This window comes from Sinocyclocheilus grahami, unplaced genomic scaffold (genome assembly GCF_001515645.1).
Source record: "Sinocyclocheilus grahami isolate Dianchi unplaced genomic scaffold, SAMN03320097.WGS_v1.1 scaffold42.1, whole genome shotgun sequence".
In the NCBI taxonomy this organism is placed as follows: domain Eukaryota; kingdom Metazoa; phylum Chordata; class Actinopteri; order Cypriniformes; family Cyprinidae; genus Sinocyclocheilus; species Sinocyclocheilus grahami.
The window spans coordinates 52,517-70,033 of NW_015505221.1; the positions used below are offsets into that span (position 1 = coordinate 52,517).

General features: G+C 36.8%; 1 protein-coding gene and 1 long non-coding RNA gene across 2 annotated transcripts in view; both read right to left on the minus strand.

The window, feature by feature from the left end:
* Positions 1-340: 340 nt before the first annotated feature.
* LOC107582259 (amyloid beta A4 protein-like) overlaps positions 341-17,517 on the minus strand; it is a 66,146-nt gene continuing 48,969 nt past the window's right edge. Inside the window, exons 7-10 of the mRNA XM_016268032.1 lie at positions 16,696-16,826; positions 16,529-16,603; positions 3,946-3,949; positions 341-426 (exon numbers count right to left, since the gene is read on the minus strand). Coding sequence (XP_016123518.1) covers positions 341-426; positions 3,946-3,949; positions 16,529-16,603; positions 16,696-16,826 — 296 coding nt within the window. The remainder of the gene's footprint in view (positions 427-3,945; positions 3,950-16,528; positions 16,604-16,695; positions 16,827-17,517) is intronic.
* Positions 13,254-15,771, minus strand: LOC107582214 (uncharacterized). Its single transcript, XR_001608928.1, has 3 exons — positions 15,698-15,771; positions 15,310-15,453; positions 13,254-13,324 (listed from the first exon to the last, which is right to left on the minus strand). It is a non-coding gene; the product is annotated as an uncharacterized lncRNA (long non-coding RNA).

The window sequence follows — 17,517 nt, forward strand, 5'->3', positions numbered from 1 at the left end:
GCTGTATAAATGTAGTCAAAAGATCATGGTTTAGCTAGGGATTAATAAGGCTGTGCTGGCAGATCTCATAGATTCACCATTCTCCCACCAAAGAGCATCTTTCTCAGTTTATGGCAATTCAGGGGTAGATGTAAATCACACATTTTTCACACATTATGGATAACAATAACACTTTTCGGGGTATTATAAATTTGTGTGTACTGTATGCTGTGCATTATGCACTTTGGATTTTGTTTTTGTTACATCCAAACCTAAACCTGGGCACATACTAAAACCAAATTTATAAACTGTATGTGTAACAGAGTCCACTGAGGGCGAGGAGTCCGAACCCAAGAGCAGTTTATTGAATAGAGCGTAAACCAAATACAAAACAAACAGAACAAACACATAAGATAAACATGAGAACTTGACCAGAAACAGACTTGACTACACTCAACAACAGGTTACAATAACAATACATGACAAACAAACATGGCTGACATGAGGGATTAAATACATAAACATGGGGAAACACATGACAACAACCAATGACAAAGTAGAACTAATCAAGCAAGAACCAATGAAAAGACAGAACAGATAACAAGGTAACAACACAGTGAACCAGTGAAAACAAGACACATGAACTAAAGGTACATTCACGCCATATCGTAATTACCGTGATGACGAGATACCAACTTGTAAAAAGTGTTCACGTCCTCGTAGAACTCGGAATTACAACTTGTGAACTGGGAGTTTTCTGAGAACTACAACTTGCCCCACCTGACCACCTCAGATTCATTAGGCGTTATGTTTAAGCATTGATAGTGCGATAGTTCCAAGTCCGAGTCCAAGCGTGTGAAAAGCTCCAAATAGAACGTCACATGTTGTCATCTCGAAATCACAGTAATTACGACATGGTGTATCCATGTCATGCATACCACATGACAGTATCACATAGGGGAAAAGGGAATGTGACAATTTAACTCTGTATAGAACAGGGGTGTCCAAACCTGCTCCTGGAGGGCCACTGTCCTGCAGAGTTTAGCTCCAACCCTAATTAAACACCTGAACCAGCTAATCAAGCTCTTCAGACACATGAGAAATTTCTGATATATACAGCGCAACTGCGCTCATGTCGACCCGAGTTCAATTCCCGTCTTGATGTCCTATTCCGATCCCGCTCCCCTCTCTCTACCCAATATTTTCCTGTCATTTCTCGGCTATCCCGTTTTAATAATAAAGGAATAAAAAGCCCAAAAATAGAACCCAGGCAAGTGTGTAGGAGCTATTTTGGCCCTCCAGGAACAGGTTTGGACACCCCTGCAGTAGAATTATATGCTTTATTAATAGCATTAGAATGGATTGAACAGACCAGGTGTGACAATATTTAAATATTCTGTATCTGGCCTTATAAGGTCTAGTTATACCAGAAACCATCAGGAATTACTTTATGAAATTGTATTTACAAACTCAAGAATAAGCAGGCAAAGGAGAAGCATAACAGTCGGTACCAGTGCATGTGGGCCTCCAGGGAAATGACAGACTGGTAAAAGAAGCAACAACAAAAGAACGTGTTGGCATCAATATTAATTGATCAAAATCAGAAGGGAATGGAAGAGTCTTGTGTGGAATAAAAGATAATGCAAAAAATGGTAGCAGCAGTGGGATCATAAAATTGAAGGGAGACATCTGTATATGATCTGAAATAAAGGTATGGTAAAATATAGGTATGGAAAGAAGGGAAATAAAAGGAAGGAACAACTCATTATAATCAGACTGAGGATTGGACATTGCAAGCTAAAGAAAACTTGTCATATCATAGGAAAATATAGGACAATACTGTGATGATTGACAGGAGGAGGAGACGGTTAAGCACATCTTTATGTCATGCAATACATTTATATAAGAAAGCCAAGACCTGAATAATTAGCTAAGGGAAATAGATACAGTATAATGTAAAAAGTATAGTAGAATGTGGAAATAATGACCAAATAAGGAAATATTTGTTTAATTTCCTTAGGTGGACTTGACTGGATGGATTAATTTAATTACTAAATATTAAGTTAAATTTAGACAGCAGATGGCAGTCATGCAACATTATGAATGCCATCTGCCATAAAACGGAAGAAGAAGGGGGAATAATGAATAATGAATCATATGATCTGGAACAAAGAAGCATGACTAGTCGGGAAAGATGACATTGGCTGTGTCCGAAATTGCATACTCTCCTGAGTAGGTACTTTTTTGAATAAGTAATTACTTAGCGACTGCAAAAAGAGTATGTTCTATATAGCATGAATGAGTGTAGTATGAATGTAATCTGGACGTACTACATTCACCATGTTGTCATCGTCACATGACCTACCAGCGCGTCACTGGCATTCATAAATCCTCTTCTGTGGCCTCATGGGATAGTAAAGTGCCTTGTCATATGCACACTTCAGAATCGTGCCAGAAGTAATAGGTCATTTGGGTCGTTTTTGCCTACTCTTTTATCACTACTGTGAATTCGGACATACTTTTTTTGTCACATACTGTTTTTCGCCTACTATATAGTAGGCAAGTATGTGATTTTGATTGCAGCCTATGACTAAATACAAAGCAAGAGACATGAAAACATGAACCAAACCAAAACAGACGTGGCAGTATGCTTCATACTTTCCTGGGTTGAAAGTAGATTTGTTTTTTTGGATGTATCTAAATGAAAGGAAAAAATATACATATGTATATGTTTATGCGAGTGTATATCTATGATTAAAGGGGTAGTATGATGCTTTTTTAAAGATCATTATTTTGTGTATTTGGTGTAACAGAATATGTTGACATGCTTTAATGTTCAAAAAAACATTATTTTTCAAATACTGTACATTATTGTAGGTCCTCTATGCCCCGCCTCTCTCAAACGCTTAGTTTTCTACAAAGTCCCATCTTCCGACAAGCGCAGTCTGTTCTGATTGGCCAGTTGACCCAGTGCATTGTGATTGGCCGAACACCGCAAGCACTCGTCGGAAATGTGACACCCCTTACCATAATCACGAGCTTCATCTTTCAAAATAAATGTAAAGACAGTAAATAATGTCATTAGTTTTACCATCAGTTCAAGCCCGAAAGGGGAACAGACACAGTAATGATGGAGTACACAAGCCGTGGTTAAGACAGCTGACTCTACTGTGATGTGACCCTGTCTCTCTCTCTCTCTCACACACACACGCGCGCGCGCACACACAACTCCGCAAATGCGCAAAACTCTGCATTTGAACAGTCAATAGCAAATACTTAAACTAGTAACAAAACATACAGTCGCTGATTCAGAAGCGCCAGATTGTCATAGCAAAGTCAGAATTACCTCCTCTTCTAGGTTCATGAAACGGTTGTCCATAAAATGCATTGCTGTTCTGTTGTAAGTAATCTTAAAGATTCCTAAATGCATCTACTTTCGGAAGGCCAAATAAAGTGCTTTTGCTTTCGCCTAGAGAAACACAGCGTCTCTCTGACATGGCTGCTTCAACACTAACTGCGGTTACTGAAACCAAGCTTTCTTTCCTTGCATGCACATTTGGGCGCATTATGCAAATATTCCCTCATAGTGACCTAGATATGTGGGGGCGTGTTAGAACGAGCCATTTTAGGGGGGCGTGGCAGAGTCTTAACTTTGATAAAGAATATCTCTTTGGTTTTGAGACTTCAGTCTTTGCAACTTCAGGGATCTTATCTATGCACAATCAGCTTGTAACACTCCAAAGAGAAAGGAAAACTTGAAATCGCATCATATGACCCCTTTAAAGAAAGCTTCTTATAGCTATTGAAAACATTACTGTTTACGCATTACACTTACCCTGTACTAAGCATCTCTCAATTTTGGAATTGTGTTTAGGTAACTTGGCAGTAATATAAATTCCCATGTCATTGTCTTCTGGGCCACATTTAATCTCAGTTTCTGCTCCAAGTTAAACAAAAATAATACACAATGCTTAAGTTACAAAACTGGGCAAAGCAAGCAGAGTCTTTGATTAATTGTTACTGCTTGTATTATTATTAAATATCTGCTAAATGAATAAATGGATAATTTAATGAACAAGGAGACAGAACTACACTGAATGAGTATGGATGTATATTTACCTTGTACTTCACAGTCCATTTCAAACAGTATATACTTTTTCAGGTAACTGAATCCACAGTCTTCAAAAGTTACACAGACTGGGTGTTTATTGATGTTGTCAAGGCACTGCATCTCGAATGTAAAAAGGATGTAGCACACGCACTGTCGAGTCCAGTGCCAGTGAATTAGAGACCTGCTCCCGCAAGACCCGACACAACAGAGTGCGGGTGTGCGTGCGGGTGCGAGCGGGTAGACACTTGTGTATGGGAACCCAAACAACCCAAAAGTGGGATGAAACAGCACGGTATTATAGTGTCCACGCCGTGCTGACCTGTCATCGGCGCGGCTCAATGGACCGAGCTGCGCGACCGACTCGACAGCACAGAGAGGACGTGTTTACTAGCGCCACCGAGCTGACAACGCGGCGCGAACATTACTCTCCGCAGAAGTTCTGTTTTTTTCCTGCACATAACATAATGAAGATCAGTATTAAGTTATTACATTTCTTTTGCTTACCTTTCTACTACATGTAAACAGTTGTACTTTGAAAAACTGCAAATATAAAATATATAAGACTTTAATAAATTTACAATACCATAGTCCTCTTGAGGAGCACTCCCAGCTTCTAGTATATATATATTTTTATTTTGTACCTAGTTATTATTGTTGTTGTCCTCAAGTTCTACATTCAGCACAATATTGCCCATTTTAAATTTGAACTATTATTAAATAGCCTAGTATATATGTATTTCCATAAGGGAAAATGTATGTCCTGACAGAACAGTATCAGTACATTTTACTCTTTTTTTTTCAAATATAATCATATGCTACAGTTATACAAATATCCTTAAATGTAAAATGTACTTAAAATATGCCTTGATGAACGAAACTCTAATTCTAAGAGGATAATGGAAGTTTCTGCTGTGAATGTGACTACTAAATATAGGCTATACATGCTTCAAAGTAGCTAACACTACTGTTTACATGTAGTAATATGAAAGATAATAAGAAAAAGAAATGTAATAACTCTTCATTATGTTATGTGCAAGAAAAAAACAGAACTTACTCTGCAGAGAGTAATGTTCGCGCCGCGCTGTCAGCTCGGTGGCACTAGTAAACACGTCCTCTCTGCGCTGTTGAGTCGGTCGCGCAGCTCGGTCCATTGAGCCGCGCCGATGACAGGTCAGCGCGGCGCGGACACTGTAATACCGCGCTGTTTTATCCCACTTTTGGGTTGTTTGGCTTCCCATACTATGCTTGTGTGTGTGAGAGGGATGCAGGAGAATAAAATGATTCACGGGACTCCCGCAAAATAGAAATATCTAAACATAAAATATCTAAAACGAATAAATTGTTATTCATCTATTGCACAAAAGCAACATGAACTAATATAAAATATAAACGATTAACAGGTGCAAGCCTATCCAGAGTTTCTATTTAGGCTGTAACACGTGTTTGCAGCATTGAGCAATGCAGTGCTGAAATTTGCGTGTTCACGAATCCTCTCATTATAACACACGAATTGTAGACATTATGAAAGATTCATTATGCATATATTTATTGTGTAATAACAGAGATTTGTGAGATTGCGATGAACCGAGATTTCTTTTAGGGATTATAAATGCAGCGCTCTTTGCTGTCATTCTGCCATGCTAAACCATGCACGCAGCAGCCGCTGGCTTTAGTTAAAAATAACAGTGTTCTGTGAATGTTGATGCTTTAATAACAAATATTTATCGGGAGCGTGTATGCTGAGCTTTCATAAATTTAATGGAGAAAAAAGTAACGTAACTAGTAATGTAACTAATTACTAATTACTTTTGAAATAAAGTAATCAGAACAGTAGCGTGATTACTTTTAAAAGGAGCAATCAGTAATCAGTAATTGATTACATTTTCAGAGTAACTTGCCCAACACTGAGTATCATTAGCCTACTTTTTTCATAGAAAAATCATAGAACTATACATCATGTTTAAGATTTTCCAAGGTTTTCCAAACATGGCTTTTTCTTTAATCAAACTGAAATTACAATTGATATTCTGACATAAATTAACTAATAAACTTATCTATTTATCATTTTCATTTTCTAGCTGACTCAGTCTCTGTGGAATCCAGCTTGACGTATGTGTTTGTCTCTGTAAACCTTTTCATCTTTATCATGGTTACAGTTATTTGTTTTTCGATTTGTAAGCAAATTCGACAAAAGAAAACAGCTGTAAGAAACTGAATGGATATAAAGTTGCTTTGTAAATCTTTCTGCATAAAACATAATTTTCTATACTAAAATTTAGACTGAACTTAAACTCAAGAATCCATGTGTGGTTTAAAATATTTAAATTTATGTTGGCACCAATGGCCTGTGTACATGTAGCATGTAGCGCTGTTGCACTTCGGGGCGTCCCAAGTTCGAATCCTGGCTCATGGAACTTTCCCGACCCCATCCCCTCTTTCTCTCTCCTACCTCCCTTCCTGTCTGAAATACTGACCTGTCCTAATAATGCCAAAAATATATCTTTTAAAAAAATTTGATTTATAAAACTGTAGGCATGTCATGTTCTGTGTATATGTTGTTGGCACCAGTGGTCTCTGTGTTAGGCTTACCAGACAGCCCTGGATTGATTTCAATAGGTCAAATAAACTTTTTACCATACTGTTTAGACAGGACTAAAAGCAAAAGAGACGAAAGAATGATCATTCACAACAGATACAAGAGCATGTCCCATGTTTGGTGCCTAAATTAAAGCTTTTACAAATTGGCCTGAATTGTTAAATTACAACGGTCACCTTTAGTAACTAAATTAGCCTCTTGCTTTTAGTTTGCACTTCATTGTGGTTACTGTTTATGTGATTATTTGAGCACTCTTCAGCATGGCATCACAGCAGATTGTGTCTTATCTAGTGGTACACATAAATAAAAACAATCCATCGGGACAATTTTTTGCATAATTAAATCAGTATGCCTAATTATTTCCACATGTCCATCCAATCTAAGCTTACATAAAAATGTGAACTATTTCAAAAAGGTTTTGAAATAGTATGAAAATAAAGTTTCTAATTATGCAAACATTTATTTTGTGATTTTTTTTTTTTATATTGCACCTACTTCTGCAAACGTTCTTGTTAGTTTTGTTATGGTTAAGTGACGTGACATGTGGCCAAGTATGGTTACCCATACTCGGAATTAGTGCTCTGCATTTATCCCATCCAAAGTGCACACACACAGCAGTGAACACACGGAGCAGTGGGCACCCATTTATACTGCAGCACCCGGGGAGCAGTTGGGGGTTCAGTGCCTTGCTCAAGGGCACCTCAGTCGTGGTATTGAAGGTGGAAGAGTGCTGTACATTCACTCCCCCCACCTACAATTCCTGCCAGCCCTGAGACTCGAACTCGCAACCTTTGGGTTATGAGTCCGACTCTCTAACCATTAGGCCACAACTTCCCCATTCGATAAAAAAAGCATGATTTGATTACTTATAAAGGAATAATAAAGCATTGAATGATTTACTGAACACTTACATTGTTTCCAAAAAAGTATATTTGTCTCAGGCAAGTATGGAGGAAAGTAGTTAAAACATCTAAAACAAAAGTAAAAGACATGTCTTTTTAAAAACCAGGCCACTCCTCGTCATTGTCCTCTTACTATTCCTGCATTTGTTAATAAAAAGATAATAATAATAACAATACCAATAGTACACTATTGTTTTATATTAACTGTATTAATATTATGCTATCAAAATCAGTACATAATATAAAGGAACTCAACACTCTTTGAAGTAATGCCAAGGTGTTTCCGATATAAGAGGTTGAAATAAATATACATTGCATAAAAGATATTTGAAACATTTTTATGTCAAACGTTACAATACAGCTGGTAATTTATAAATTATATATATATATTTTTAAAGGTACAACCTGTCAAAAGACTCATAAAATTTCCTCTTCACTAAACCAGGTCAAATAATCCCATCTCCTTGGAAAGCACACAAATGAGATCTGAACATGGCACATCAGTGTTTCAGTAGCTTTTACCATGGCTCTTGGCAAATACAAACTCACTGACTGAAAAACGGGTCCAACCAGTTAACATCAGTCCAACCTAATGTTCCAAATGAAAGTGCTTCCATTATCAGTTTGTCCTAATCTGGTCAAAGGCTGCATACATTCAAAAGTAATTAATGTCAAACCTCCAATCCTGCTAATTACTATAGTTTTTCCATCAAACTCTACAGTTCTTTAGGTACAATATTTGACAACATGAAAACCTCACAATATACAGGTTTAGCAACATGTTTTATAGCCAAGGCAAGATGTGGCATGTTTATGTCAGCAGTAAAAGGCAAACATAAATCTGAGAAGAGGTCTCATTTGTAAAGTGAGCTGTGTTTTGTTTACAAACCACAGTTAAAATTAAAACATTCTCTCGGTTCATTGAAAACAAACCTGTTATGTTAAAATATTATGGACAAAATGAAGCTTTTCATTGTTATTAAAAATTATTATTTTCAATACGGTCACCTACGTTGTTCTCAAACTGAGATAATCAGTGTAATTTTTTATTTTATTTTCAATATTAACCAGAGACAAAGATGACAGAACATTCAAAGAGTGCACTTAGATATGCACTTTCCCTTCCTCAGCTCTCAAATGCAGGCAGTTCCTGAGTGTTGCTTGAGGTTCTGATCAAAAGGTTTTAAAGAGGGTAATATTTTTGACATTGTTGTTGACATATGATACCAAAAAATGTCTGCTGCACTTAAGGTTCCTAAGAGCACAGTGGCCCCCATAATCCTTAAATGGAAGACGTTTGGGACGACCAGAACCCTTCCTAGAGCCCCCCCCCCCACTGTGGTTGGTTGTCTAGCTACCACAGTCTGCAAAGATCTCATGCTTTTATAAGCTTGTTTTAGTCAGTTACAAAAACAAGTTGGACAAAAGTAGTAAAATTATCTCAGATCAGTAATGATGGAAACAATTTTATTTTTGTTATCGCCCAAATCATACTACTTTATTGATATGAAATGACACACACATAGACCAAATATAGTTAACGTCTTGGTTCCCTTTCAGGACGCAGTGTCTCGTTCCCTACTCAGGGAACCATGGTTACATAAGTAACCTGAGACGTTTTTCTATGTAAGTGAAGTGAAAAGGGGTATGCGGTTATTCTAACCTGTTTAACTTTGAAATACTTCCTGTTAAAAATAGGACGCTGTGAATCACCAGTCCACCAACTCACCCACTTACACACATACTTTTTACCTTTGATTAAGCTCTAGTAAAGTGTTCTTCAATGTGAAAACAATATATATTTTTTCAGAAAATAAAAGAAAAACTAATAAAAAATTTGAGTATTTTACCTCCAGTATTTTAACTCTAGAATACTGATCTTTTTATCAGAAGTAAAAGTAAGCAGCTGCTGCATTTGAAGGACAGAAAACGTGTTGACAGGCTGATGCTTTTTTCATGTTCCATTCACAACAACTTCCACTATTACACACTACAGACTGTAGATTATTGGTGAGATCATATAAATTGCCATAGGCATTTATTTAAAAAGTTAAAAACCACAGTCAAACTGTGTGGGTCATTTATCATTTTATTGTCATTTTAATGCAAGTACAACAAGCCAGATCAGTTCACAGGTTGCTTGCTCTTATAATACATGTCAATTAAAAACACACCACATTATTTGGCCTTCCAATCATATCCAGAACACGTCTTTGGTGAAATTCAGAATGATTCGAGATCAGCTTATTTCACTGCATTTGTTTCAGTAGCTTAATGACAAGTTCCTTAAAGCACCAGTTCACCAAATTACATCTTTACTTTTAAAGTAACCAATTATTTTACATTATCAAGCTGTATCTTCAATACATGCTAGTAATTTGAAAGATAAAATTGGGGTGTATAGGATGTTCAACACATTAGACGTAGGCTCTTAACCTTCACTTTACTGATTCTTCAGCAAGACGAGAAAAGATTTTGAAGTACTAATGAATGGACACAAATGAGTCAATCTGGATACAGTTGTGCTCTCAGTTAATTAGTTTAGTTTTCAAGCAGGAGACCCGTTCAGTGTTTACAGTCCAAATGACCCAAACTCCAATTAATATTGACTTAAATAAAAAATACATATAATTACATCCAAAACACAGCATTGAAAAAGGCAATAATGCAGCAGTTAAAACATCCGTAACTTCGTTTACATTTCTATTGGTTCAGGATAAAAGAGGGAAGGGTCATCTCAACCAAGAGAAGACACGTATAAACTTAAATTCAATCCCTATTGAATACACCATCCTAAATCTGCCTGATGCTGGTACGAAATCTATATAAGAGTCCTAAATTAGGGCATCAAACCACAATTTTAACTCATCACAATTCATAAATACACCTCAGCGCAATCAAATCAACAGCAGGCCGTCCATGATCCATTTTAAGTGCCATGAGCATCTGGTGCCAGTTGTTGAATTAGTCTAAGTCTAAGTCTAATGAATCTAATGATGCCTTAAAATTATTAGAATGCATCGAGAAGCTTCTGTCCAATCAAATGTTCCAGTAATGTGCAGTTAAGCAAGCTGCTTCTGTGGTTTGGTTTCAGTTCAGATATGTCGTGGAACAAACAAAGGAAGACAAAAAAGGCAATGTAATCAGACACAAACGATCATGAACAAAGTTTGTTGTGTCTTGACTCAGAATAAATCTGTATATTTATTTTTTTAAATCAATATGAGCTAAGATTTCATGGGACGGAGTTTGGTTTGGTATAAAAGTGTAGTTTTGGACTGAAGTAATGGCAAACATAAACGTACTGGGCCCACATTTTGATTTCACTTCTGCTGATATGTCACGTAATATATAAGCACAGGATGATTTTCTGTTTTCTTCTCAAAAACCTGTTTGGTCTACTAATAAAAAGATTTAGAGCAAGACATGTTCTTTCTACGACAGGCTAACAGTAATTGTTGGGTTTACGTTTGGGTTTACACCCAAAAATTTGATTTAAAATTTCTATCATGTACTAAAACAGAAACGCATTAGACTGACAACTCCATAACCCTCTAATATTAAAAAAACAAACTTGATTTGCAAGACTTAGTGACATGTGTACAGAAACCTAAACCAGTTTTGGAATCACATCAGTTGTTTTCAACCTTTCAGAGGTGACGCTAGATTCGGTTACGCAACACAAACCCTCGACAGTTAAATCAACTACTGTATGAAAACGGAGCGATTAGCTAAGCTAACTAAGGCCATGTCCACACGTACACGGGTATTTTTAAAAACTGAGTTTTTCCTTCTTCCATTTAAAACAAAATATCCGTCCACATGAAAATGCAAACGCATGCCATGAAGCACTGTCAAGAGCATGCCAAACCAACAGGTGGCGATATAATCTCAACCGTAAAGCCATGTTGGCCAATCAGAAGCCTGAAAAAGTCTCCTGTAGGCGGCGATAACAGCGCAGGCGCTGACGTCACAAGCCAAAAACTCCGGTTTCGGTTTTTGAAAGTCTTCACCCTGGCAGGCGTTTTCAAAAATATTCGGTTTCAGTGAACGGGTGCTGCGTTTGCGTGTGGACGAACAGCTTAACCGCGTAGAAAAAGTTGCGGTTTTAAAAATAACCTCGTTCGTGTGGACAGTGCCTAACCTGCACTCTAACCGCCGTGGTGTGTGAGGAGGGACGTCAATGGAGCCGATGTCTACCGAAGATACATTCAGTCAGGAGTTACTGTGTCATTTTCTTGTGCTGGTTTATACAACAGTCCGTTTTCATTCAGCCATGTTAGGAAATGTTTCGTTCTCTGTGTGAGCAGCACAAGGTCATCTTTACGTCCACACGTTGCGTCGATACAAATTAATGATGGAAACGTCTATTCGATTTACGTCTTTAGTTATGTACACGTCATTGTTGCAGTGTGATATTTTAATTTTTATCAAAAAGCAAGAAACAGGACCAACACAAGTACGTTATAGCATCATACAACAAATTTCGCATGCTTTTCTTTACGCGTATGGACTTCAGATTACTTAGAATTTACTTTTAAAGAAGCAATACCAGAAAAATATTCGAAGCGTTCGGGTAGTATTGTTCGATGAACGTTCGTGGTACATTTAAAACACTGATTCAGTTTCTTACGGTGTGGTTTGAGACTAACAATCTACCAGAATGTCGGATGGTTGAGTTATACGTGAATACAAACCTTGTTCGTTTTATGTCTGAAGTCAAACAGAAAGAGACTAGCAGTTTATTCTAAAATGACTTTTAGAAATAAGTTGTCTTAGAGGGTCAAAACATCTTCCGGTGAACTCAAAAATATATTATTTCATTCATATCACAGTTTCGACCATGAAATAAACTGCTTTGAAAATAGAAACGACAAAACAAAGCACTCAGGTCATGTTTAGCTTCTTTGAAATTCATTCTGAAAGAAAGTGTGACACTATTCCAAGATTTTAAAACGGCCGACCATGCTCGGCGCGGCCACACCCTCATGAATGAAAGGAAAAACCGGGGGATAAAGGAGCTTTCGGTGCTCTGCGGATTCTCTTATTAGTGTCTCTCCCTGATGAGAGAGTAGTATGCAAACTTTTTACTACAAACTCCCTATTTACGTGCCAGGTTTGTTGTACATTTTGAACATCGGTCATATAGTCATACATACAGTACGAGGGAGAGGGGGTTGCAGTGGAAACCCCAATCGAAAAACAGGAGGCGAGAGAGGAGGGCATGGCCTTGAGACTGTAGAGCCCTCCTCAGTTCATTTGCTCGAAGAATTTGTAAGTGGGGTTTTCATAGCCGTGATTCTGCATCTTATTCAGCTGTCTCTCCTCGGGGGTCAGCATGGGGTCGACCTGCTGGGAGAGAGACAGGGAAAGAATTGCTTAGAATGGAGCATAAGTGATATTAATGAGAAAAATTAATGAGTGGAAACGTTTTAATAAGTTGAGTAAATCTGAAATCATTAAGGCAGGCACATTTGAGCAGGCTTCCCGTATGGAAAAAACTATTTAAAATTGAACAAGATTAGTGCCTCGTGTTAGCATATGTGTGGCCAACCAGTATACAAATGCAGGAAATGTAGAAAAAAAATAAAAAAAATACTGTAAATAAGAAGTTTGTAAGAATGTTATCAAATAAAAATCTTAGTTTTCTTTTTAAGAAAAAACAGTGGGGTTTTCATAGCCGTGATTCTGCATCTTATTCAGCTGTCTCTCCTCGGGGGTCAGCATGGGGTCGACCTGCTGGGAGAGAGACAGGGAAAGAATTGCTTAGAATGGAGCATAAGTGATATTAATGAGAAAAATTAATGAGTGGAAACGTTTTAATAAGTTGAGTAAATCTGAAATCATTAAGGCAGGCACATTTGAGCAGGCTTCCCGTATGGAAAAAACTATTTAAAATTGAACAAGATTAGTGCCTCGTGTTAGCATATGTGTGGCCAACCAGTATACAAATGCAGGAAATGTAGAAAAAAAATCAAAAAATACTGTAAATAAGAAGTTTGTAAGAATGTTATCAAATAAAAATCTTAGTTTTCTTTTTAAGAAAAAATTGACAGGATCATCAATTACCTTGTCTAATAAATGTAATATTTCAATACTGGTAAATGTTTAGTAAATCTATTAATATTTCTCTTTTTTTGTAATAGAAAGCAGCTTGCAACCCAACGGTTTTTGACGGTCTTTCCATGTAGAACACATAAGAATGTTAAATTATAGAAGTAAAATATTGTAATAGTAAGAATAAATATGTCAAAGGTCAAAGTGTGAGGCCATCCTAACTTCAAGAGGCTATTTAAGATGATTTTTAAAACTTTTTTTTTGTCGTTTTTTTAAGTCGTTTGTGTTTTATGAAAATCAAAAGAACATCTTGAGAATATTTTGTAAATCTCGGCCCTGTATATGTATACAAAATACAGATAGCATAATTTTCCATTGCATACATGCTTGATTCTGTCAAATATTCATAATGATCTATCATAATTATAACATCACATATCATAAATTAATATAATGATTTACCATTTGTGACCCTGGACCGCAAAACCAGTCTTAAGTCGCTGGGGTATATTTGTAGCAATAGCCAAAAATAAATTTTATGGGTCAAAGTAAATGGATAAAAAGGATATTAAGTAAAGGTCATGTTCCATGAAGATATTTTGTAAATTTCCTACTGTAAATATATTAAAACTTAATTTTTGATTAGTAATATGCATTGCTAAGATCTTCATTTGGACATCTTTAAAGGTGATTTTCTCAATATTTTGATATATATATTTTTTTTATTGAAAAATTGACCCTTATGACTGGTTTTGTGGTCCAGGGGCACATTTATGTATAATGACCTACCATCTAACCTGATACTTGATTGCTGACAGATTAAAAAAAACAAAAACAACTAACAAACAAACCTATCTCTTTATATCTACTGATTTTGACTTTATATCTTGAAATTTAATATCTTAATATCTATATTAATATTATAACTATTTCTCAAAACTGCTGTTTTATATCTTATAATTGCAGCTATAGATTACACAAATGTGATATATGCAATATGCAATAAGCTTATTTTAAACTTTATTTCACAATTATTTACTTTTTTATGTGTTGCTTTAAAGCAGAAACGGTCCACTGTCTCTACAGAATAATTTCAACTCAAATCTTTATTTCATGTCCACTTAATTATTTATTGGGTAAATAGTCATGGAGATATTGAAAAAGAAACCCCAAAGAGAACGTTATATATGATTCATAAAGGCCTGTGTTTATCTTTTACAAGTTTTACATATGGAAAGGAACCCGTTTTGTGAAACTTTTAACAATAAACTTTTAAACAGTAATTATGAAATACTTGCCAGAATACTGTATGTATGTATATGTACATGTATGTATAACTTTTTAATTAAATATTAAATTCTGTTTCATGACTTGACTTTTCCTGTTATGCTTTTTTCCCTATCAAATCAAAATATCAGATTAGATGTCAAACGACTAGATAGCAAAACAGATAGCAGCAGGAAACTGCTTCAGGGGTTGTTACGTCCTCGTGTTATAGCTAAATATAATGGGTCATGGTGTAACTGAACTATGCTACAACATTAGAAACCATAAACATCAGCCAGAAGCCATTTTGAGTCTGGGTTTGACCCTGTTTCTTGGATGTGCTGCTTCAAATACAAACACGCAAATGTCAGTAATGATCCTCTCAGACAAACTCTCACCTCCACTATGCCATGACTGATGGTTCCATAAGGCTTACGGCGAACTAGCAACAAGCTGATGACCATCACCATAGCGATAGCCACGGCAACCACCAGCAGCCCCACCATTGCTCCACGGTTAAATGTCTCCAAAACATCTGGCTGCTGTGATAGAAAACCATGAGGCATTGGGTTTCACATTCAGTACAATACAAGAACCAAATCAGCACCTGGGGGGTATAACTTTATTTGCTTATGATGGAAATTCATCCTACTTAGTTAACAACTGCATTATTGAACTTAAATGTACAATGAGAAATATATGCTACAGTAATTTTCCAAGATCTTAACGTAACATTAGACTTCACAAAAGTAATTCATTCTCAAACGAAGGGCTTAAGATGCTCACCAGCTCATCTCTCTGGATTCCTGGAGACTTGTAGACCACCTGCTTCAGCTCCACAGAGGTGTTGATCTGAGGAACACACGAACACTGAGTTCATCATGTGGTAAGAAAATAATTTCAAATTCTACTCAAGCTTTCTACTTAAAAGTCTGAAGTATTTTTATTTTTTTTTACTTGGGGGGAAAAATCATCTCAACTCATTAAACTCCAATGGTGCCATCCTGTGGTCAATGTACAAGACTGCAGAAATACCACACTGTCTTGTTCAGAACAGCATTAATAATAATAACAATATTGATGATGATGATGATGATGGTAATAACTATTATTATTTATTACAGCTGCGATCATTTATTTCTGTTAAAATCTAAGGGTCAGTCATAAGATCATGAGTCATGAGAAACTGATCTTGGTTCAAGGAGAAAAAATGAAATGTCACAAAAGTGTAGAATATGACCCCTTTAATAGATAGCATACACTACTGTACGTTTGGGATTGGTCATATTTTATTTTAATTATTTGCATTTTCTTTAAAGAAAAGTTTATGCTCACCAAGGCTGCATTTATTTGCTAAAATTTTATTTTTATATATTTTAACATGTAATTTATTTCTGATGCAAAGCTGAATTTTTAGCAGCCATTACTCCAGTCTTTAGTGTCACATTCAAAAATTATTCAAGAAACATTTACTATTATTATCAATGCTGAAAAAGTTGAGCTGCTTCAGTTGTTTTGTAACATTATAAATGTCTCCACTATTAGGTTAAATCAATTTAATGCATCCTTACTTAATAAAAGTATTGAAAAACACAATTAAATAATTAATTTCTTTACCTCATTCAGTGCCTGGCGGTCTGACTTAGGCAGGTTCTTTGACTGGTTGTCTGCCTCTGCCCACTCCTTCATGATCTGATGCACAAATAAAGTCATGATTCCCTCTTAAACACTTTTAGGTCACATAAGACCTTATATGCACGCATAAAAATCCCCGCCTCCCTCACCTCATTGATGCGTTTCATTCGCCGTTCCTCCAGGTCCAACTTGGCACGTAGGAAGTTGGCATGTTCACTGTCGTCGCCCGGCATCTCGAAGTAAACATCCACACCATCTGTAGGACGAGGAGTGGGCACTACTGACAGGAGAGAAAGGGAGTTAATTAAGCACCAATCAGTGATTATTCAATCCATTAAAGGTGGGGTATGTATTTTTTTCAAAAAAGCTTTAGAAAACTGAATCGGGCCGAGTACCAAAAATAACTTGTAGCCAATCAGTAGTAAGGGGCGTGTCTACTCATGATGTGGAGGAGAGAGCGTTCAGTGCACAGGACAGACATTAGCCAAGCCGAGCACAGAAAGATAGAGATGGCGGATAAAAAACAAAAGAGGAAACCGTATGCAGAACAAAAGAAGGCTTACGATAAGGCAAGAAGTAGGACCCGTGTAAATATCGGATCAGCTTTCCAGCGCTGGAGAGAACTCAAGGAGCGGAGGCCTGCGATCGGACGCCGAGGTTGCTTTGTTTCTTCTCGATAGGTGAGTAACACCGTGTCTACACCGGACGCGCCACGCCGCAACAGCTAAAGTCTGTCTATAGTGGATGCGACAAAGCGACCTTTGAAAATTATTTGAAATTTGTGTCAATACGTCATAAATAGAACGCAGCAGCAGTTTTCTGTCGGAGATTTGTCGTGTCGTGCCACGCCGCATCCAGTGTAGACAGCATCACTGATTATAATGAGTTCTATAGTATTTTGTCACACCGCACCGCTCACGTCCGGTGTAGACACGGTATAACATTGGTTTTGCTTTGTTTCACAGAACTAA